The sequence below is a fragment of the Pleurodeles waltl genome, chromosome 1_2, assembly GCF_031143425.1.
Source record: "Pleurodeles waltl isolate 20211129_DDA chromosome 1_2, aPleWal1.hap1.20221129, whole genome shotgun sequence".
In the NCBI taxonomy this organism is placed as follows: domain Eukaryota; kingdom Metazoa; phylum Chordata; class Amphibia; order Caudata; family Salamandridae; genus Pleurodeles; species Pleurodeles waltl.
Genome location: NC_090437.1, coordinates 1,352,153,499 through 1,352,177,783, shown reverse-complemented (window position 1 = coordinate 1,352,177,783; position 24,285 = coordinate 1,352,153,499). Strand labels below are relative to the sequence as shown.

General features: G+C 47.3%; 1 protein-coding gene across 2 annotated transcripts in view; it reads right to left on the bottom strand.

The window, feature by feature from the left end:
* Positions 1 to 24,285, bottom strand: part of LOC138252860 (uncharacterized) — a 223,215-nt gene that overhangs the window by 114,516 nt on the left and 84,414 nt on the right. For both annotated transcript variants that reach the window (XM_069205772.1, XM_069205774.1), the window contains exon 2: positions 12,320 to 12,560. In XM_069205772.1, coding sequence (XP_069061873.1) covers positions 12,320 to 12,560 — 241 coding nt within the window. The remainder of the gene's footprint in view (positions 1 to 12,319; positions 12,561 to 24,285) is intronic.

The following is a 24,285-nucleotide window of genomic DNA, read 5'->3' as shown; positions in this document are numbered from 1 at the left end:
TAATCTACTTGTAAGTCCCCAGTAAAGTGCACTACATGTGCCCAGGGCCTATAGATTAAATGCTACTGGTGGACCTGCAGCACTGGTTGTGCCACCCACATAAGTAGCCCCTTAACCATGCCTCAGGCCTGCCATTCCAAGGCCTGTGTGCAGTTTCACTGCCTCTTCGACTTGGCATTTAAAAGTACTTGCCAAGCCCTGAACTCCCCTTTTTCTACATATAAATCACCCCTAAGGTAGCACCTAGGTAATCCCTAGGGCAGGGTGCTATGTCAATAAAAGGCAGGACGTGTACTTGTGTAGTTTACATGTTCTGGCAGCGTAAAACTCCTAAATTGCCTTTACTCTGCTGTGAGGCCTGCTCCTTTCATAGGCTAACATTAGGGCTCCCCTCATACACTGTTTGAATGGTAGATTCTGATCTGAAAGGAGTAGCGAGGTCATGTTTAGTATGGCCAGAATGGTAATACAAAATCCTGCTGACTGTTGAAGTAGGATTTAATATTACTATTTTAGAAATGCCACTTTTAGAAAGTGAGCATTTCTCTGCACTTAAATCCTTCTGTGCCTTACAATCCACGTCTGGCTAGGTTTAGTTAACAGCTCTCTTGTGCATTCACTCAGACAAACTCCAAACACAGGATGCTCAGTCACACTTGCACACATCTGCATACTGAATGGGTTTTCCTGGGCTGGGATGGTGGAGGGCCTGACACTTACATGTCAAAGGACAGTAGCCTGCCCTCACACAAAGGACTGCCACGCCCCTACTGGGACCCTGGCAGACAGCATGGAACTGAAAGGGGGCATTGTACACTTCTAAGTCAATCTTTGAAAGCTCACCCACTTCAAAGGCACATTTGGGTATTTAAACAGGTATTCTGCCCCTACCAACACAGACACTTCTGAACAAGAAACCTGCTGGTGAAGAATCCCTGAACCAGAACCTGAAACCTGCCAACAAGAACTGCCTGGGTGCCCAAAGGATTCACCTAAACTGCTTTTCTGAGAGGGACTGCCGCCTTGATGTAGCCCAGCTGCCTTGCTGCTCTCTGGCTGTGCTGAGAAGTACTCTCCAAGGGCTTGGATTGAGCTTGCCTCCTGCTCCCTGAAGTCTCAGGACCAAAAAGACTTCATTCCTGCAACAGAACTCCTTGTGCTGCGAAAATCGACGCACAGCCTGTGAAAAATTACGCACTGCCTGCATTGCGGTGAAAAATTCACTGCAAGCCGAACCGGAACGATGCAGCCTGACTTTGTGACTGAAGATCGACGCAGTGCCAGCATTGCAACAGGAACTTCAATGCACAGCCCACGTAATCAACGCATAGACGAGCCGAAACTACGCAGCCCGACTTCCTGGGAGGAATTGACACAGCGCCAGCCGTGCTGCAGAAATTTCCACGCAACGTCCACTGGATCGACCCTGCGCCTGTGACTTCGCTCTTCACGCCCAGGATTTCCACGCATCGTTCTGAGGGGTCCGAAAATCCCCCAACCTGAAGAGGATCCCAGTCTATACGCCAGAAATCGACGCAAAGCCTGCCCTGATTCAAAACTCAATGATGCATCATCTGTGTGCACCGGAAAAATCGATGCACATCTCCCCGTTTTCCACGCATCTCCTCCTCTGCAGTCCCTTGCAAAGATTTTGAACGCAAACCAGGAACTCTGTGCTTGCAAGAGACTCTTATTGCTTTTTAAAGACTAAAGACACTTTATATAATTGTTACAGTGAAATTTCAACATATATTTATTGATTCTTGATCGTTTTGACCTGCATCTTATCAGATAAATATTATATATTTTTCTAAACACTGTGCAGAGTATTTTTGTGGTGTTCTAATATGTTATTGCATGATTTATTGCACAAATACTTTACACATTGCCTTCTACATTATGCATGACTGCTCAATGCCAAGAGGGTGGGCTCAGGATAATGTGGATTGTGTCTGACTTACCCTGACTAGAGAGTGGGTCCTTGCTTGGACAGGGGGTAACCTGACTGCCAACCAAAGACCCCATTTCTAACACCCATGATCATACCTTTGAGAGTTTTATTAAACCTCTCAACCAATCCATTTGTCTGGGGGTGGTAAGGTGTGGTGAACTTATATGTTATACCACACTCTTTCCACATTGCCTTCAAGAATGCAGACATAATACTTCCTCTTTAGGGAAGCACTCCCTGAAAATATTCCCAGGAGAGCCTTTGCCACTGCATGAGCTGTAGTGGTCCTTAGAGTGATGGCTTCTGGATATCTAGGACTTCTGGATATCTAGTGGCATAGTCCACTACAACCACGATAAATCTTTTTCCAGAAGCAGAAAGAGGGTCAAGGGGGCCAACTATGTCAAACCCAACCCTCTCAAAGGGTACCCCAACCGGCAGTGGGATTAAGGGGGCCTTTGGGGTGCCACCAGTTTTACCACTGGCTTGGCAGGTGACACAAGAGCGACGGAACTCTTTTGTGTCCTCAGACATGTGAGGCTGGTGAAAGTGAGGGACTAGTCTGTCCCAGGTCTTGTTTTTCCCCAAATGTCCAGCAAGGGGAATGTCATGTGCTAGTGTGAGAAGAAACTCCCTATAATGGAAGGGAATGACCAGTCTCCTGATAGCTAAAGGTTTTGGGTCACTGGCCTCTGATTAAGGGAGATTATTTTCCCAATACACTTTGTGAGAGTCACTGACACCCCCTGCTTCTTGTTTGACAGCTTGCTGTCTCAAACCCTCTAGCGTGGGACAGGTCTGCTGTGCCACACTCAATTCCTCCCTGGCAGGCCCCCCTGCACCCAAAGGCTCAGCTGTGTCAGCTTTAAGCTCCTCTGGTGTAGGTTCTGCAAAGGGAGTAGACACCTCCTCATCAAAAGGGGAATCTTCAGGAGAGGGAGGGATAGTGGATAAGGGTTTACCCTTTCTAGCCCTAGTTTTTGGGGGCACTTAGTCTATTGTTCCAGGATCCAAGTTTCCCTGTCCTCTTTGCTTCTTGGCCTGAGCCCTTCTGAGAGCAAAGAGTTGGCCAGGAATGCCCAGCATTGCTGCATGACCCTCAAATTCCACTTCAGCCCAAACTGAAGTCTCCAAATCATTGCCCAGTAGACATTCTACAGGTAGGTCAGTGGATACCACAACTTTCTTTGGACCAGTAACCGCCTCCCAGTTGAGATTCACAACAGCCATGGGGTTATGGGTGTCAGTCACTTGGTACTGATGACCAAGTAGGTGTTGCTCAGGGGCTACCAGTTTTTCCACCATCATAGTTACACTGGCACCTGTGCCCTCAACCTGAACACCATTGATTAGGGGTTGTTGCTTGTACTTATCCATATTAAGGGGGCAAGTAACGAAGGTGGCAAGGTCAATGCTACCATCTGAGACTAAAACAGCCTCAGTGGGTTCCCTAACTAAAACAACCCCCACTACATTATCCAAAGTGAGCCCAGCTACACCCTTGGACTGGTTATTTGCAGTGTTATTCCCACCACCACTGTTATTACTAGGGGCACTAGTGGAAGCAGTAGGGGTTGTGGTGGTAGGAGGTTTGGTGTTCCTCTTGGGACAAGTGTTGTTACTGGCCCAATGGCCTTTGTTCTTAGAATAGTAACACCAAGGTTTTTTCTGTTTGTTGGAAGAGGATTGGTGCCCAACCCCAGAGTAGTTATGTGGGCCTGATGAAGATTCTGACTTTTTATATTTGTCCCCACCTTTCTCATGTGGCTTACCTTCCTTCCTCTTGTCCTTGTCACCCCCTGTATGAGCTTTTCTGCTCACTCTTGTTCTGACCCATTTGTCTGCCTTCTTTCCCAATTCTTGGGGAGAGGGCAGATCTGAGTCTACCAAGTACTGATACAACAATTCAGACACACAAATGTTAAGAATATGCTCTCTTAAAATCAGATTATAAAGACCCTCATAGTCAGTGTAGGAGGCTGGCCTGGCTTGTAGGGGGTACCAAGGGGTACTTACACTCTGTACCAGGTCCAGTTATCCCTTATTAGTGTAGAAGAGGTGTTTCTAGCAGCTTAGGCTGATAGAAGGTAGCTATGGAAAAGCAGCTAAGGCTGAACTAGGAGACATGCAAAGCTCCTACTATACCACTGGTGTCATATGCACAATATCATAAGAAAACACAATACACAGATATACTAAAAATAAAGGTACTTTATTTTTATGACAATATGCCAAAAGTATCTCAGTGAGTACCCTTAGTATGAGGATGCCAAATATACACAAGATATATGTACACAATACCAGAAATATGCAGTAATAGCAAAAGGAAGTAATGCAAGCAATGTAAAGTTACAGTAGACTGCAATAGGAGCACATAGGTATAGGGGCAACACAAACCATATACTCCAAAAGTGGAATGCGAACCACGAATGGATCCCAAACCTATGTAAGCTTGTAGAGGGTCGCTGGGGCTGTAAGAAAACAGTAAGGGTTAGAAAAATAGCCCACCCCAAGACCCTGTAAGGTAGGTGTAAAGTGCACCTACAACCCCCAGAGAGCACAAAAGTCGTGATGGGGGATTCTGCAAGGAAGACCAACACCAGCAAAGCAACAACAGTGGATTTCCAGACCTGAGTACCTGTAAGACAAGGGGACCAAGTCCAAGAGTCGCGACAGTGTCGAGAGTGGGCAGATGCCCAAGAAATGCCAGCTGAGGGTGAAAAGAAGCTGCCACCGGATGGAAGAAGCATAGTGTTCTGCAAGAACGAAGAGGACTAGGAACTTTCCCTTAGAAGGATGGATGTCCCACGTCGTGAAGAAGCTTGCAGAGGTGTTCCCACGCAGAAAGACCGTAAACAAGCCTTGCTAGCTGCAAGGGTCGCGGTTAAGGTTTTTGGATGCTGCTGTGGCCCAGGAGGGACCAGGATGTCGCCACTTGCATGAGGAGACAGAGGGGGCGCCCAGCAAGTCAGGGAGGCCTCACAGAAGCAGGCAGCACCCGCAGAAGTACCGGAACAGGCACTTAGAAGAGGAGTGAACCGGAGTCCACCCGAAGTCACAAAAGGGAGTCCCACGACGCCGGAGAACAACTCAGAAGGTTGTGCACTGCAGAGTGTCAGGGATCCAGGCTTGGCTGTGCACGAAGGAAATCCTGGAAGAGTGCACAGGAGCCGGAGCAGCTGCAAATCAAGCAGTACCCAGCAATGAAGTCTAGCGTGGGGAGGCAAGGACTTACCTCCACCAAACTTGGACTGAAGAGTCACTGGACTGTGGGAGTCACTTGGACAGAGTTGCTGAGTTCCAGGGACCACGCTCGTCATGCTGAGACGGGACCCAGAGGACCGGTGATGCAGTCTTTTGTTGCTTGCGGTTGCAGGGGGAAGATTCCATCAACCCACGGGAGATTTCTTCAGAGCTCCTGGTGCAAGAAGGAGGCAGACTACCCCCAGAGCATGCACCACCAGGAAACAGTCGAGAAGGCCTCAGGATCAGCGATACAAGGTTGCAGTAGTCGTCTTTGCTACTATGTTGCGGTGTTGCAGGCCTCCTGAGCAGTCAGCGGTCGATCCTTTGGCAGAAGGTGAAGAGAGAGATGCAGAGGAACTCTGATGAGCTCTTGCATTCGGTATCTGAAGAATTCCCCAAAGCAGAGACTCTAAATAGCCAGAAAATGAGGTTTGGCTACCTAGGAAGGAGGATAGGCTAGTACACAGGTAAGAGCCTATCAGAAGGAGTCTCTGACGTCACCTGCTGGCCCTGGCCACTCAGAGCAGTCCAGTGTGCCAGCACACCTCTGAATCCAAGATGGCAGAGGTCTGGGGCACGCTGGAGGAGCTCTGGGCACCTCCCCTGGGAGTTGCAGGTCAGGGGAGTGGTCACTACCCTTTCCTTTGTCCAGTTTCGCACCAGAGCAGGGCTGGGGGATCCCTGAACCAGTGTAGACTGGCTTATGCAGAGATGGGCATCATCTGTGCCCATCAAAGCATTTCCAGAGGCTGGGGGAGGCTACTCCTCCCCAGCCCTGACACCTTTTTAAAAAGGGAGAGGGTGTAACACCCTCTCTCTGAGGAAGTCCTTTGTTCTGCCTTCCTGGGCCAGGCCTGGCTGGACCCCAGGGGGGCAGAAACCTGTCTGAGGGGTTGGCAGCAGCTGCAGTGAAACCCCGGGAAGTGCAGTGGTAAATCGCTGTGAAATAACGTGGACGTTATTTCACTCAGGCTGCAGTGGCAGGCCTGTGTAAGAATTGTCAGAGCTCCCTATGGGTGGCAAAAGAAATGCTGCAGTCCATAGGGATCTCCTGGAACCCCAATACCCTGAGTACCTTAGTACCATATACTAGGGAATTATAAGGGTGTTCCAGTATGCCAATGTGAATTGGTGTAATTGGTCACTAGCCTGCTAGCGACAATTTAGAAAGTAAAGAGAGAGCATAACCACTGAGGTTCTGGTTAGCAGAGCCTCAGTGAGACAGCTAGGCATCACACAGGGAACACATACATATAGGCCACAAACTTATGAGCACTGGGGTCCTGGCTAGCAGGGTCCCATTGACACATAACAAACATACTGAAAACATAGGGTTTTCACTATGAGCACTGGGCCCTGGCTAGCAGGATCCCAGTGAGACATTGAAAACACCCTGACATATACTCACAAACAGGCCAAAAGAGGGGGTAACAAGGCTAGAAAGAGGCTACTTCCTCACACTCCCCCTTCCTGCCTCACCATCTGCTGAGGGGAGATCCCCTCCCACAGGCACATCTCTTTGTGTGAAGCCAGGCCACTTCACACCTCATCAAGGCAGCCTGGCCAGGCTGCCAGAGGCTGGCCAATCAGAGCACAGCAGCAAAAACAATGCAGGGCTGAAATTGGCAACTTTTCAGGTAAAGTTTAAAACTCTTTACCTGAACAAGTTATATTAAATCCCACAACTGGAAGTTGTGGGATTTATTATAACAATTACTTTGATACCAAACACTTGGTATCCATTACTTAAGGGGACTTTAAAAATTAAAATAAAGTCTCCCCATTCTAGCCTATGAAGGGCATTCACTACAATGAGGGGAAACTGAATTTGGCTGTTTTTACCCCACCAGCTTCCTGACCTTCATTGCAAGCCTTGGGGTGTAGTACAGAAGAAAGCGCATCGACAATGCGTGAGGCAGAGGTCCATACTGTGGACAAGTGTGAGTACAGCATCCAAGGGCGCCACCAGCTTTCTGACCCTCAGTGCGAACCTTTGTGTGTAGTACAGAAGAAAGCCCACCGACAATGCACGTGGCAGAGGTCTGTGGACAAGTGCGAGTAAAGCATCCAAGGACTACCAGCTTCCTGACCATCAGTGTGAGCCTTGGTGTGTAGTACAGAAGAAAGCCCACCGACAATGCGCGAGGCAGAGGGGTGCGGACAAGTGCGAGTGAATCAGTGTGAGCCTTGGTATGTAATGCAGAAGGAAGCACACCGACAATGTGTGAGACAGAGGTCCATACTGTGGAGAAGTGCGAGTAGAGCGTCCAAGGGCACCACCAGTTTCCTGACCCTCAGTGCGAGCCTTGGTGTGTAGTACAGAAGAAAGCCCACCCACAGTATGCGAGGCAGAGGTCTGTGGACAAGTGTGAGTAAAACATCCCAGGGCACCACCAGCTTCCTCACCCCTCAGTGCGAGCCTTGGTGTGTAATACAGAAGGAAGCCCACCGACAATGCGAAAGGCAGAGGTCAGTACTGTGGACAAGTACAAGTACAGCGTCCAAGGGCATCAACAGCTTCCTAACCATCAGTGCGAGCCTTGGTGTGTAGTACAGAAGAAACCCCACCGACAATGCGAGAGGCAGAGATCTGTACTGTGGACAAGTGCGAGTAGAGCATCCAGGACAACCAGCTTCCTGATCCTCAAAGTGAGCCTTGGTGTGAAGTACAGAAGGAGGCGTACCAACAGTGATAGAGACAGTGGTCTGCCCGTGGACAAGTGCCAGTAGAGCATCCAAGGGCACCACCAGCTTCCTGATCCTCAATGTGAGCCTTGGTTTGAAGTACAGAAGGAGGCATACCAACAGTGAGCGATACAGAGGTCTGTACCATGGACAAGTGTGAGTAGAGCATCCAGAACCACCAGCTTCCTGATCCTCAATGTGAGCCTTGGTGTGAAGTACAGAAGGAGGCTTACCCAACAGTGAGAGAGACAGAGGTCTGCATCGTGGAGAAGTACGTATAGAGCGTCCAAGGGCACCACAAGCTTCCTGACACCCTGCACTTGCCTTGGTGTGAAGTACAGAAGGAGGTGGACCAACAGTGTGCGAGACAGAGGTCTGCACCATGGACAAGTGCATGTAGAGCATCCAAGGGCAACCCTTCTATAAGAAGTTGCCAGCAGGATGACAAATATTCTCTTGAATATAAAATGGGCACTGAAGGGCAAGCATGGGCCAGCACCAAAACCCCAAAATATGTATTGATCAAGGAAAACCATAAACTGAGCACAATGACGAAACCAAGTGAGTTCTGTTTAACATGTACATATTAACTATTTGTTTTTAAATGCTCGAGCTCTTTTACTGTTAACTTTGACATTCAGTTGGCTGATTGTTATTCCAATGCAACTTATTTTTTTATTTTTTGTCTTTACATTTTTGACCACTTCATGTTTTTCCATGGTTTGTCATCCATTTGTATTTATTCTTCAGTTTTCTTTGACTATTTTCCCTGTTTGTCACTTCTTCCATTACAGAAATTGCCTAACACTCTTCCTTATGTCCCTTTTCAGTTTTCTCATTTCCAAAGCTCCTATTAATCATGATTTTTTAGGAAGTCTTACGCTAAGAGTTGAATAGGAAGTGTTAAGATATTATCCTTCCATCTGGAAAAATAAAGCCCTGATTTTTGCACTTTGCACACCAATGTTTGTGAACCCCTGGAGGCAGATGCCATGGAAGTTCAGCCAACCCTCTTATGCCTGTAGTGCCTCTGCCCCTCGTGCCCTGCCAGGCACTCTCGCTTACGAATGATGCTCTTGGTGCCACAGGATATGATGTAATCAGTGATCTCATTGTGGACCTTAATGATGTAACTGGTGTAGGAGGCTGGACTGGCTTGTAGTGAGTACCAAGGGGTACTTGCACCTTGCACCAGGCCCAGTTATCCCTTATTAGTGTATAGGGTGTCTAGCAGCATAGGCTGATAGATAATGGTAGCTTAGCAGAGCAGCTTAGGCTGAACTAGGAGACGTGTGAAGCTCCTACAGTACCACTTAGTGTCATATGCACAATATCATAAGAAAACACAATACACAGTTATACTAAAAATAAAGGTACTTTATTTTTATGACAATATGCCAAAGTATCTCAGAGTGTACCCTCAGTGAGAGGATAGGAAATATACACAAGATATATATACACAATACCAAAATATGCAGTAATAGTCTTAGAAAACAGTGCAAACAATGTATAGTTACAATAGGATGCAATGGGGACACATAGGGATAGGGGCAACACAAACCATATACTCCAAAAGTGGAATGCGAACCACGAATGGATCCCAAACCTATGTAAGCTTGTAGAGGGTCGCTGGGACTATTAGAAAATAGTGAGGGTTAGAAACATAGCCCACCCCAAGACCCTGAAAAGTGAGTGCAAGTGCACTAAAGTTCCCCAAAGGACATAGAATTCGTGATAGGGGAATTCTGCAGGAAAGACACAAACCAGCAATGCAACAACGATGGATTTCCAGTCGAGGGTACCTGTGAAACAAGGGGACCAAGTCCAAAAGTAACAAGCAAGTCGGAGATGGGCAGATGCCCAGGAAATGCCAGCTGCGGGTGCAAAGAAGCTGCTACTGGACTGTAGAAGCTTAGTTTTCTGCAGGAACGACAAGGACTAGAGACTTTCCCTTTGGAGGACGGATCCCTCATGCCGTGGAGAGTTGTGCAGAATTGTTTTCCCGCCGAAAGACCGCCAACAAGCCTTGTTAGCTGCAAATCGTGCTGTATGGGTTTTTGGATGCTGCTGTGGCCCAGGAGGGACCAGAATGTTGCAAATTGCGTCAGGAGACAGAGGGGACGTCGAGCAAGACAAGGAGCCCTCTCAGCAGCAGGTAGCACCCGGAGAAGTGCCAGAAACAGGCACTACGAGGATGCGTGAAACGGTGCTCACCCAAAGTCGCACAAAGGAGTCACACAACTTAGGAGGTCGTGCAATGCAGGTTAGAGTGCCGTGGACCCAGGCTGGACTGTGCACAAAGGATTTCCGCCGGAAGTGCACAGGGGCCGGAGTATCTGCAAAAGTCACGGTTACCATTAATGCAGTCTGGCGTGGGGAGGCAAGGACTTACCTCCACCAAACTTGGACTGAAGAGTCACTGGACTGTGGGAGTCACTTGGACAGAGTTGCTGGATTCAAGGGACCTCGCTCGTCGTGCTGAGAGGAGACCCAAGGTACCGGTGATGCAGTTCTTTGGTGCCTGCGGTTGCAGGGGGACGATTCCGTCGACCCACAGGAGATTTCTTCGGAGCTTCTAGTGCAGAGAGGAGGCAGACTACCCCCACAGCATGCACCACCAGGAAAACAGTCGAGAAGGCGGCAGGATCAGCGTTACAGAGTTGCAGTAGTCGTCTTCGCTACTATGTTGCAGTTTTGCAGGCTTCCAGCGCGGTCAGCAGTCGATTCCTTGGCAGAAGGTGAAGAGAGAGATGCAGAGGAACTCGGATGAGCTCTTGCATTCGTTATCTAAAGTTTCCCCAGAGACAGAGACCCTAAATAGCCAGAAAAGAGGGTTTGGCTACCTAGGAGAGAGGATAGGCTAGCAACACCTGAAGGAGCCTATCAGAAGGAGTCTCTGACGTCACCTGGTGGCACTGGCCACTCAGAGCAGTCCAGTGTGCCAGCAGCACCTCTGTTTCCAAGATGGCAGAGGTCTGGAGCACACTGGAGGAGCTCTGGGCACCTCCCCGGGGAGGTACAGGTCAGGGGAGTGGTCACTCCCCTTTCCTTTGTCCAGTTTCTCTCTGAGGAAGTCCTTTGTTCTGCCATCCTGGGCCAAGCCTGGCTGGACCCCAGGAGGGCAGAAGCCTGTCTGAGGGGTTGGCAGCAGCAGCAGCTGCAGTGAAACCCCAGGAAAGGCAGTTTGGCAGTACCAGGGTCTGTGCTACAGACCACTGGGATCATGGGATTGTGCCAACTATGCCAGGATGGTATAGAGGGGGCAATTCCATGATCATAGACATGTTACATGGCCATATTCGGAGTTACCATTGTGAAGCTACATATAGGTAGTGACCTATATGCAGTGCACGCGTGTAATGGTGTCCCCGCACTCACAAAGTCCGGGGAATTGGCCCTGAACAATGTGGGGGCACCTTGGCTAGTGCCAGGGTGCCCTCACACTAAGTAACTTTGCACCCAACCTTTACCAGGTAAAGGTTAGACATATAGGTGACTTATAAGTTACTTAAGTGCAGTGTAAAATGGCTGTGAAATAACGTGGACGTTATTTCACTCAGGCTGCAGTGGCAGGTCTGTGTAAGAATTGTCAGAGCTCCCTATGGGAGGCAAAAGAAATGCTGCAGCCCATAGGGATCTCCTGGAACCCCAATACCCTGGGTACCTCAGTACCATATACTAGGGAATTATAAGGGTGTTCCAGTAAGCCAATGTAAATTGGTAAAATTGGTCACTAGCCTGTTAGTGACAATTTGAAAGAAACGAGAGAGCATAACCACTGAGGTTCTGATTAGCAGAGCCTCGGTGAGGCAGTTAGTCACTACACAGGTAACACATTCAGGCACACTTATGAGCACTGGGGCCCTGGCTGGCAGGGTCCCAGTGACACATACAACTAAAACAACATATATACAGTGAAAAATGGGGGTAACATGCCAGGCAAGATGGTACTTTCCTACAACTGGTGATGCCAAGGACCTTGAAATCCCTTTGAATGCATTAAATTGTGTCAGTTGTTCAGTCTGACTGATGCTGCACATGAAATGTAAGCATTTTGAGTAGTATCTACAGGAAGGGCAGAAAATCCTACTCGTTGTTCTGAAGATGGCGTGCCTGTGGTGTTTGCACAGCTCAACAACAAAGGCTGTCACCATCTTGAATGACAGGACTCACTGTTCTATACTCCGATTAACTTACCAGTCGCAGAAGACTGGACTTAGAGAGCTGTGGACGTCCAGACCTTGGCGTGGACACACAGCTCTTTTCCTGGGATTCTCATTTATGGTCTTCAAGCAGACAGTAATTGGATCACATGGACAGCAAGACTCCATCAATATTGTCCACATATTTATCACAAGAGTATTCTGGGGATTGTGCTAAACTTTACAACTCCAATACGTGGCTGTGTTGAACCACAGTTACTATACATGCACTTACCATAGTTGGGACAGACGGGGGCGTCTCCGCCACGATTAGACACCAGTTGTATCTGCGACCGATCCCAGTTGATCTCACGGATGTAGAATGTTGGGTTGTGGATGCCACTGAACTGGCGCCAGAGATCTGGGGCCTGTTGACAAACACCTCCATAATGTCTTCCGAATTTCACATATATGCGACTAAGAATCTCTCGCTGCCCAGACACAGTGGACTGACCAGGTGCGAGGAAAGCTTGATGCTAGGAGAAAAATAGGTGGGACGTGTCCTAAGTTAGTTATGTTTGTCACTGGTAGACAACATCATAATCATTTCACTACAATCATGGCATAAACATTGAACTGCAATCCGTTACTGTAGCATCCGCCGTGGCATTCACTATCAATACTCTGAATCATTATTACTGAAACATCTGACACAGCTGTCACTATTCATACTATGAATCACTATTACTGTAATATCGGTCACTGCAGCCTCTGTCCATAATATGAATCACTCTTTTTTAGAAATGGGGTCTCTGGTTGGCTGTCAATTTTCACTCTGTCCAAGTAAGGACCCTCACTCTAGTCAGGGTAATGGAGATACACACATAGATAACTCTTGCTCACCCGCTTGGTAGCTTGGCACAAGTAGTCAGGCTTATCTCAAAGGCAATGTTTAAAGTATTTGTACCAAACACACAGTAATACAGTAAAAACACTACAAAATGGACACCACACCAGTTTCGAAAAATAGGAAATACTTATCAAAATTAAACAAGACCACAATGACTAAAATCCAACGTACAGAAGTAAAGGTATGAATTCTTAAAATAATAGAGTTTTATTCCATAGTAAACAACGGAAACGTTGTTGTTACACAAAGTACCTCGTTTGCATAAAAAATAAAGCTGCACAGGTGAGAGTGTGTCAGAAAACTCAGCGAAGCGTTGATTTCTTACTCGCAAGTGAGGCCGTGCGTCGTTTCTTCTCTGATCGGGTAGGCAATGGGTTGTTTTTCTCTCCAGCAAGAGAGCGCTGCAGGGATTTCTGAACGGGGCACCCCAGATCCGCGCAGGCTCACAAAGATTTTGATGCCAAGCGATGATGCGTGAGAAATTTAGCCACTCAATGACAGAAAACCACACTTCCTGGGGTATGTGTTGTTCTCAGGAACCGCAAGTGAGTGTTTCATCGTTTATTCAGCCGCGATCCAGGTGGTGCGTCAAAAGTTTCCACACACTGCTTTCTGTGCATGGATTTCAGCCCTTTTTCTACCAGGTATACCTTATGGGCCCAGGGACTGGATATGGCACTGCATGGCAGGGCAGGGCTCTCAGCAGAGAGTCCAGGTGCTGGCAGGGGAAGTCTCTGATGGACCTGAGACTTCAAAACAGGAGGCAAACTCAGTTCAATCTCTTGGAGATATACCACAAAGTCTAGTCTCTGTCCTCTTTCAGGCAGAAGCAGCGACTGCAGGCCAACCAGCAAAGCACAGTCACAGTCACAGGCAAAGGGGCAGTACTCCTCCTCCAGCTCTTCAGCTCTTCTCCTTGGCAGAGGTTCCTTTTGGTTCCTGAAGTAGTCAGACAATCTGGGGTTTTTGGCCCACTGTGTATACCCCTTTTTGCCCTTGAAGAAGGAAAACTTCAAAGGAAGGTCTCTGTTGTTCATAAGATCCTGCCTTGCCCAACCCTGGCTCCAGACTCACACCAGGGGGTTAGAGAATGCATTGCGTGAGGGCAGGAGCAGCCCATTCCAGTGTAAGTGACGACTCCTCCCTCCACTGTAGCTCAGATGGCTCATCAGGATATGCAGGCTCCACCCCAGCTCCCTTTTTGTCACTGTCTAGAGGAGGTTCACAAACAGCCCAACTGTCAGTCCGATCCAGACAGGGAATCCACAAACAGGCAGAGTCACAGAATGGTTAAAGCAAGAAAATGCCTACATTCTAAAAGTGACATTTTTAAACTAACAATCTAAAAACCAATTTTACCAAAAGTTCACTGCAGTCACTGTCCATACTATTGTATTGTATTGTATTGTATTGTAATCGTATTTATATAGCGCTTACTACCCCTGACGAGGCGTCGAAGCGCTTTTCGATGAGTAGCACGCTACTCCGGAATCCAACAAGAATTAGTGATGGATTAGTATTGTTTAATAATGAGTACAGTTTTAGTATTATTATGAGTTAATTTGAGCCGCGGATATGAGAGTTTGTTAGTTAGATTGACTGGAGTAATGGAGGGGTGGAGGAGGAAAGAAATCCAGAAGTGTTAATTGGGAGTATATCCTTCATTTACTCAACCCAAAGGCTTGGGATGAATAAAGGGGGGCAGAGGGGGAAGAGTATGTGGAAGGGTTAGGGAGAGCATAGTAGCAGGGTGAGATGAATGCAGGAGAATTTAGTAGGGTTGTGTGGGAGGTCACAGAGGTAGAGTGAGGTTTGGTGAGTTAGATGTGGAGGGAAGAGCTTAGGCAGAGATATTTAGGAGATGAAAGTGGTAGAAGGGATTTGGGATGAGTCAGAGTGAGAATGGAGGATAGTTTGATAGAGACATGACATAAGAGTGATGAGTAGATAAGTGTGATAAGATGAGAGCAGGAATTCATAGATATCTAGTATAACAACCCAAAAAAAAAAAGAAAAACAGGAGCGATACAATGATCCACGAACATGCCAAGCACAGAAACAACATATACACATACATACACACATATATATATATATATATATGTATATATATATATATATACACACACGGATACACACACATATGCACATACAATACATAATTAGAATCATGGTCAGACAGGTTTCAAGAGTGTGTGTGTATTTTATTGTTATGACAGTAGCAATACATATTTTCCAAAGAAACTATAAATAGAAATATACATATAATCTGAAAAAAATATTTATCCACATAGGCATATGCAGTTCATAGTTGTTTGAAAAAGGTGGTTATGAAGGAAAGAGCCAACTCTTGAGTAGTTTTCTGAAGACAAGAAAGTTATCTGTGGCTCTTATAGTTGGGGGTAATGAATTCCATAGTTTGGCTGCTTGGACGGAGAAGGATGTACCACCTACAGTCTTTTTCTTGTATGCTGGGGTTCTAAGGGGTGCCAGTCTTGAGCGGAGGGTTCTTTGTTGGATGTATTTGGTAATTTTCTTTCTGATAAAAAGCGGTCCTGTTCCATGTATAGCTTTGTGGGTGATACAAAGCAGCTTGAAAGTGCATCTTCTGGCAACGGGTAACAAGTGTAGTGCTCTCAAGGCAGGGGAGATGTGGGCTTGTGGCTTTATATGTAGTAGTAGCCTGGCTGCGGAATTCTGGATACGTTGTAGTTTTTTCATAACAGATAGAGATGATCCATGGTAGAGGCTATTGGCATAATCCAGTTTGGATAGTACAAGCGAGATAGTAGCTTGCACCTTGTGTGGAAATCCGAGGTGGGGGAAGATGCGTTGTAAAGTCTTTAAGGTGATGAAGCTTGTGCGTGCTAATTTGTCTACTTGTGCATTCATAGTTAGCTTGGAATCCATGGTGATTCCTAGGTTTTTAACTTCCTTGGATAATTGAGGAGGTGGTCCGAGATCGTCAGGCCAGACGCACAGAGGGTCATAATTTTTCCAGTCACCACATATGAGTATTTCTGTTTTGGAGGTATTTAGTTTGAGATAGCTCCAGGTCATCCACTGATCAACGGCTCTGAGGCAACTGAAGATTTGTGAGTTTTCAATGTTTTTGGGGTCTTCTAATTTAAGTAGCATTTGTGTGTCATCTGCATAGTTGTAGCATGTGAGATGAAAATCACTGATCAGTTCTGGTAAAGATATCATGTAGATGTTGAAAAGCAAAGGTGAGATGATTGACCCTTGGGGGACCCCTGCTTTTGTGAGGTAGGGTTCGGACGAGAAAGGGGGCGAGTGGATGATATTCGCTCTTTTTTGGAGATAGGAAGTAATCCAGTCGAGAGCAATCCCTTGTATGCCGGCTTTGTGGAGTCTTTGAGTTAGGGTGTCATGGTCAACCGTATCAAAGGCAGCTGAGAGGTCCAAGAGAAGTAGTGCAGCAACTCCATTTCGGTCGACTGTGTTTTTAAGATCATCACAGATTGCCATGAGTGCCGATTCAGTGCTTCTTCCTGGGCGGAATCCAGTTTGGAAGTCTGAAAGTATAGAATTGTCTTCAATGAATTGTGACATCTGGGCGAATGCTGCTCTTTCTATCAATTTGCCCAGGAAAGGTCCATTTGTGATAGGTCTGTAGTTGTTGGGGTCTTGCGGGTCTAGGTTTGTTTTCTTTAATAATGGTCGTATGTATGCCTTTTTCAGGTCTGCAGGAAAGGTTCCTGAAGTTAAAGAGTTGTTGATGATTCTTCTTACAGGTGTGGCAGCAGAAGTAGATAGCAGGATGTTCTTGAATATTTGTGGTGGGCAAGGGTCAGAAGGGCAACCAGAAGGTCTGCTTGCTTTGACCAAATCCATAAATTCATCCTGGGATATTTGTTTGAATGACTGTAGAGGTTGGGATGGTTTATTCTTAAAGGGTATTTTAGTAAAGGGGTTGGTGCTGATGGTTTTCTTCTGTTTTAAATAGGAGTCCAATGTGTCTGCCTTGGTTGTGTAGTGAGTTGCCAATTTGTTTGTGAAATCTTGAGTGGTGGGATGACTTCCTTCCATGCATGTAGGTTTTCGAAATTAATTGAGAATTTAGTAAAATTCCTTGGTTGTAGATTGAGCATTTAGAATTCTGTCTGAGTAGTATATTTTTTTAGCTTTTTTGATTGATGATTTGTATATCCTGTTAAGTTTGTGTAGCTGCAGTTTGTCTTGACTGTTGTGTGTTTTGAGCCAGGTCCGCTACAACTTTCTGATTTGTTGCTTTATCTTGTTAAGTTCTGTGTTTCTCCAAGGTGTTGGTTTTATTTTGTCGTGTTTAGTTTTTCTGAGTGGTATTAGGACATCAAAAGCTTCCTGTAGCCACTCATAAAGTTTTGGTACAGAATTAATTGTATCTAGATCTGTGTTTGCTGTTAGTTGTGTTTCTAAGTGATCCAAATTGAGTTTGCTCCATGGTCGATAGGTGTATGTATGCAAGTGGTTGTCGGGTGTGTTGATTTGTGGAGTTGTCTGTCAGAAAGTTATCATTTGGTGGTCTGACCAGGTGGTTGGTGTGATGGTATGAATAGTAACGAGTTCAGGCTTAGCAAAAATGACATCTAGGATGTGACCAGCGATGTGTGTGGGATTGTGTGCAATCTGATGTAGGTTCAATGCGAGTAGGCCAGTGGTGATAGCTTTTGGATGGGGTATATTGGGTTTGTCAAACCAAATGTTTAGATCCCCAAGAATGCATAGATTGGAGTATAGTGTAATAAGGTTTGAGACTGTGTCAAGAAAAGCATCAGGGAAAGTGGAGTTGTTAGGTGGAGGTCAGTAAAGGAGGAGAAAGTTACAGGAGGAAGTTGGAGTAGGGTGGCATCTGGTAAGGAGGGCTTCACAACCTTGTATGGAGATGTTGTCTGTTTTACTGAGGTTTATTGCCTGTTTGAATGTAATAGCTAGTCCACCTCCTCTCTTGCCTATACAGTTTTGTGTGATGGTTTGATAGCCCGGAGGAAGGGCTTCGTGCAACACTGTTGCCATGTCATCTCCCAACCAGGATTCCGTAATGAATAGTAAGTCAGGTTGTGTGTCTGTGAGCAGGTCGTAGATGTGGTGCTTGTTTTTTTAGAGTGATCGAGCATTTATGAGCTGGCAGTTTAGATAAGGTGTGTTAGTGGTAGTGTTGTTTTGTTTAGTAGAAGGGTAAGTAGTGTCATGTGAGCTTGAAGCAGGAGTGTTGCTAGTTGTGATAACTGTTTGAGGCTCACAATAGTCTTGCTTTTCAATATAGTGTTCCTTTTCCAGCAGGTTAAGGAGGCATTTTGTTGGGTCTGTGTGTGTGGGTGGTGGACTTGGTGGCTGAGAGAGCCATGAGGAGTGTAGTGTTTTTTGTAGAGTAGTTTTATTATATAACAGACAAGAGGATGTGATGTTGCTATGAGTGGCATGTTTTTTATTTTGTTTGCGTTTGTTTAGTGTGGATGGAGTATGGGTTAGGGGTGGTGGAGGAGCATGTGGCTCATGATGTAAGGCTCTTAATTGTGCAAAGGAGGAGAGGCGAGTGAATGAAAGTTGCTGGGTTGGGGTGCTTGAGGTAGGTGTTTGTGAAGAGTGGGGGGGTAGGGGTGGAGATATGATGGAATTTGTATCCTTTGTGTAGACCTGGGGGTGGGAGTGGGAATGACGATGAGTGTAATGTAAGTTTTGTGTTGCTTTGATGTGTTGATGTTTGTGGTCGGTATTGTTTTTGTGGAATAATGAGAAGGGATATTGGTGTAGTTGTTTTTGGTGAGGGATTTGCATGTGAGTTAGTGCTGCTAAGTGGAATTTGAGTGTTAGATGGGGTGTTGCTGTGTTTTGGAGATGAATGTATGAGGTGTGTAAGAGGTGATGGGTGTGTGTCAGGGAAGTAAGTATTAGTTGAGATGACCGGAAGAGGTAATATGTGTGGTGGAGTGAAATGTGGGGATTTTATGGTTGTGTGTAATTGGTGAGGAGAGGGGAAGAGTGTTTATAGATGATGTGTTTGAATGCAGGGTTTGGGCATTGTTATGATGTAAGGTGGTCTGTGGGGAGTGAACAGCGGATAGTGTTGTTGGTTAGTATCAGCAGAGAGTGTGTCTGGGAAAGTGAAACTGAGCAAAATGTATGTTGTAGTTTTGTATTGTGTGGGTGGTGGCAGTTAGTGGGAGGGGACTGTAGGAGGCTGGACTTGCCTGTAGTGAGTACCAAGGGGTACTTGCACCTTGCACCAGGCCCAGTTATCCCTTATTAGTGGATAGGGTGTCTAGCAGCATAGGCTGATAGATAATGGTAGCTTAGCAGAGCAGCTTAGGCTGAACTAGGAGACGAGTGAAGCTCCTACAGTACCACTAGTGTCACTTGCACAATATCATAAGAAAACACAATACACAGATATACTAAAAATAAAGGTACTTTATTTTTATGACAATATGCCAAAGTATCTCAGTGAGTACCCTCAGTATGAGGGTAGCAAATATACACAAGATATATGTACACAATACCAAAAATATGCAGTATAGTCTTAGAAAACAGTGCAAACAATGTATAGTTACAATAGGATGCAATGGGGACACATAGGGATAGGGGCAACACAAACCATATACTCCAAAAGTGGAATGTGAACCATGAATGGACCCCAAACCTATGTGACCTTGTAGAGGGTCACGGGGACTATTAGAAAATAGTGAGGGTTAGAAAAATAGCCCACCCCAAGACCCTGAAAAGTGAGTGCAAAGTGCACTAAAGTTCCCCAAAGGACATAGAAGTCGTGATAGGGGAATTCTGCAGGAAAGACACAAACCAGCAATGCAACAATGATGGATTTCCAGTCGAGGGTACCTGTGGAACAAGGGGACCAAGTCCAAAAGTCACAAGCAAGTCGGAGATGGGCAGATGCCCAGGAAATGCCAGCAGTGGGTGCAAAGAAGCTGCTACTGGACAGTAGAAACTGAGGATCCTGCAGGAACGACAAGGGCTAGAGACTTCCCCTTTGGAGGACGGATCCCCGACGCCGTGCAGAGTTGTCCAAAAGTGTTTTCCCGCCAAAAGACCACAAACAAGCCTTGCTAGCTGCAAATTGTACGGTTAGGGTTTTTAGATGCTGCTGTGGCCCAGGAGGGACAAGAATGTCGCCAATTGCGTCTGGGGACAGAGGGGGCGTCGAGCAAGACAAGGACCCCTCTCAAAAGCAGGCAGCACCCACAGAAGTGTCAGAACAGGCACTACAAAGAAGAGTGAAACAGTGCTCACCCAAAGTTGCACAAAGGAGTCCCACGTCGCCGGAGACCAACTTAGAAAGTCGTGCAATGCAGGTTAGAGTGCCGTGGACCCAGGCTTGGCTGTGCACAAAGGATTTCCGCGGGAAGTGCACAGAGGCCGGAGTAGCTGCAAAAGTCACGCTTCCCAGCAATGCAGTCTGGCGTGGGGAGGCAAGGACTTACCTCCACCAAACTTGGACTGAAGAGTCACTGGACTGTGGGAGTCACTTGGACACAGTTGCTGGATTCAAGGGACCTCGCTCGTCATGCTGAGAGGAGACCCAGGGGACCGGTGATGTAGTTCTTTGGTGCCTGCGGTAGCAGGGGGAAGATTCCGTCGACCCACAGGAGATTTCTTCGGAGCTTCTAGTGCAGAGAGGAGGCAGACTACCCCCACAGCATGCACCGCCAGAAAAACAGTCGAGAAGGCGGCAGGATCAGCGTTACAGAGTTGCAGTAGTCATCTTCGCTACTTAGTTGTAGTTTTGCAGGCTTCCAGCGCGGTCAGCAGTCGATTCCTTGGCAGAAGGTGAAGAGAGAGATGCAGAGGAACTCTGATGAGCTCTTGCATTCGTTATCTAAGGAATCCCCAAAGGCAGAGACCCTAAATAGCCAGAAAAGAGGGTTTGGCTACTTAGGAGAGAGGATAGGCTAGCAACACCTGAAGGAGCCTATCAGAAGGAGTCTCTGACGTCACCTGCTGGCCCTGGCCACTCAGAGCAGTCCAGTGTGCCAGCAGCACCTCTGTTTCCAAGATGGCAGAGGTCTGGAGCACACTGGAGGAGCTCTGACACCTCCCAGGGGAGGTGCAGGTCAGGGGAGTGGTCACTCCCCTTTCCTTTGTCCAGTTTCGCGCCAGAGCAGGGCTGAGGGGTCCCTGAACCGGTGTAGACTGGCTTATGCAGAAATGGGCACCATCCGTGCCCATGAAAGCATTTCCAGAGGCTGGGGGAGGCTACTCCTCCCCTGCCTTCACACCATTTTCCAAAGGGAGAGGGTGTAACACCCTCTCTCAGAGGAAGTCTTTTGTTCTGCCATCCTGGGACAAGCCTGGCTGGACCCCAGGAGGGCAGAAACCTGTCTGAGGGGTTGGCAGCAGCAGCAGCTGCAGTGAAACCCCTGAAAAGGCAGTTTGGCAGTACCAGGGTCTGTGCTACAGACCACTGGGATCATGGGATTGTGCCAGCTATTCCAGGATGGCATAGAGGGGGCAATTCCATGATCATAGACAGGTTACAAGGCCATATTCGGAGTTACCATTGTGAAGCTACATATAGGTAGTGACCTATATGTAGTGCACGCGTGTAATGGTGTCCCCGCACTCACAAAGTCCGGGCAATTTGCCCTGAACAATGTGGGGGCACCTTGGCTAGTGCCAGGGTGCCCTCACACTAAGTAACTTTGCACCTAACCTTTACCAGGTAAAGGTTAGACATATAGGTGACTTATAAGTTACTTAAGTGCAGTGTAAAATGGCTGTGAAATAACGTGGACGTTATTTCACTAAGGCTGCAGTGGCAGGCCTGTGTAAGAATTGTCAGAGCTCCCTATGGGTGGCAAAAGAAATGCTGCAGCCCATAGGGATCTCCTGGAACCCCAATACCCTGGGTACCTCAGTACCATATACTAGGGAATTATAAGGGTGTTCCAGTATGCCAATGTAAATTGGTGAAATTGGTCACTAGCCTGTTAGTGACAATTTGTACAGAGAGAGCATAACCACTGAGGTTCTGGTTAGCAGAGCCTCAGTGAGACAGTTAGGCACCACACAGGGAACACATACATATAGGCCACAAACTTATGAGCACTGGGGTCCTGACTAGCAGGGTCCCAGTGACACATAACAAACATACTGAAAACATAGGGTTTTCACTATGAGCACTGGGCCCTGGTGTAGGAGGCTGGACTGGCTTGTAGTGAGTACCAAGGGGTACTTGCACCTTGCACCAGGCCCAGTTATCCCTTATTAGTGTATAGGGTGTCTAGCAGATTAGGCTGATAGATAATGGTAGCTTAGCAGAGCAGCTTAGGCTGAACTAGGAGACGTGTGAAGCTACTACAGTACCACTTAGTGTCATATGCACAATATCATAAGAAAACACAATACACAGTTATACTAAAAATAAAGGTACTTTATTTTTATGACAATATGCCAAAGTATCTCAGAGTGTACCCTCAGTGAGAGGATAGGAAATATACACAAGATATATATACACAATAGCAAAAATATGCAGTATAGTCTTAGAAAACAGTGCAAACAATGTATAGTTACAATAGGATGCAATGGGGAAACATAGAGATAGGGGCAACACAAACCATATACTCCAAAAGTGGAATGCGAACCACGAATGGACCCCAAACCTATGTGACCTTGTAGAGGGTCGCTGGGACTATTAGAAAATAGTGAGAGTTAGAAAAATAACCCTCCCCAAGACCCTGATAAGTGAGTGCAAAGTGCACTAAAGTTCCCCTAAGGACAAAGAAGTCGTGTTAGAGGAATAATGCAGGAAAGACACAAACCAACAATGCAACAACGATGGATTTCCAATCTAGGGTACCTGTGGAACAAGGGGACCAAGTCCAAAAGTCACAAGCAAGTCGGAGATGGGCATATGCACAGGAAATGCCAGCTGTGGGTGCAAAGAAGCTTCTACTGGACAGAAGAAGCTGAGGTTTCTGCAGGAAGGAAAAGGGCTAGAGACTTCCCCTTTGGTGGACGGATCCCGCTCGCCGTGGAGAGTCGAACAAAAGTGTTTTCCCGCCGAAAGAATGCCAACAAGCCTTGCTAGCTGCAAATCGTGCAGTTAAAGTTTTTGGACGCTGCTGTGGCCCAGGAGGGACCAGGAGGTCCCAAATTGGACCAGGAGATAGAGGGGACGTTGAGCAAGACAAAGAGCCCTCTTAGCAGCAGGTAGCACCCGGAGAAGTGCCAGAAACAGGCACTACAAGGATGCGTGAAACGGTGCTCACCTGAAGTCACACAAAGAAGTCCCACGTCACCGGAGAACAACTTAGGAGCTCGTGCAATGCAGGTTAGAGTGCCGTGGACCCAGGCTGGTCTGTGCACAAAGGATTTCCGCCCGAAGTGCACGGAGGCCGGAGTAGCTGCAAAAGTCGCGTTTCCCAGCAATGCAGTCTAGCGAGGTGAGGCAAGGACTTACCTCCACCAAACTTGGACTGAATAGTCACTGGACTGTGTGGGTCACTTGGACAGAGTTGCTGGATTCGAGGGACCTCGCTCGTCATGCTGAGAGGAGACCCAAGGGACCGGTAATGCAGCTTTTTGGTGCCTGCGGTTGCAGGGGGAAGATTCCGTCGACCCACGGGAGATTTCTTCGGAGCTTCTAGTGCAGAGAGGAGGCAGACTACCCCCACAGCATGCACCACCAGGAAAACAGTCGAGAAGGCGGCAGGATCAGCGTTACAGAGTTGCAGTAGTCGTCTTTGCTACTATGTTGCAGGTTTGCAGGCTTCCAGCACGGTCAGCAGTCGATTCCTTGGCAGAAGGTGAAGAGAGAGATGCAGAGGAACTCGGATGAGCTCTTGCATTCGTTATCTAAAGTTTCCCCAGAGACAGAGACCCTAAATAGCCAGAAAAGAGGGTTTGGCTACTTAGGAGAGAGGATAGGCTAGCAACACCTGAAGGAGCCTATCACAAGGAGTCTCTGATGTCACCTGGTGGCACTGGCCACTCAGAGCAGTCCAGTGTGCCAGCAGCACCTCTGTTTCCAAGATGGCAGAGGTCTGGAGCACACTGGAGGAGCTCTGGACACCTCCCAGGGGAGGTGCAGGTCAGGGGAGTGGTCACTCCCCTTTCCTTTGTCCAGTTTCGCGCCAGAGCAGGGCTAAGGGGTCCCCTGAACCGGTGTAGACTGGCTTATGCAGAATTGGGCACATCTGTGCCCAACAAAGCATTTCCAGAGGCTGGGGGAGGCTACTCCTCCCCTGCCTTCACACCATTTTCCAAGGGGAGAGGGTGTAACACCCTCTCTCAGAGGAAGTTCTTTGTTCTGCCATCCTGGGCCAGGCCTGCCTGGACCCCAGGAGGGCAGATGCCTGTCTGAGGGGTTGGCAGCAGCAGCAGCTGCAGTGAAA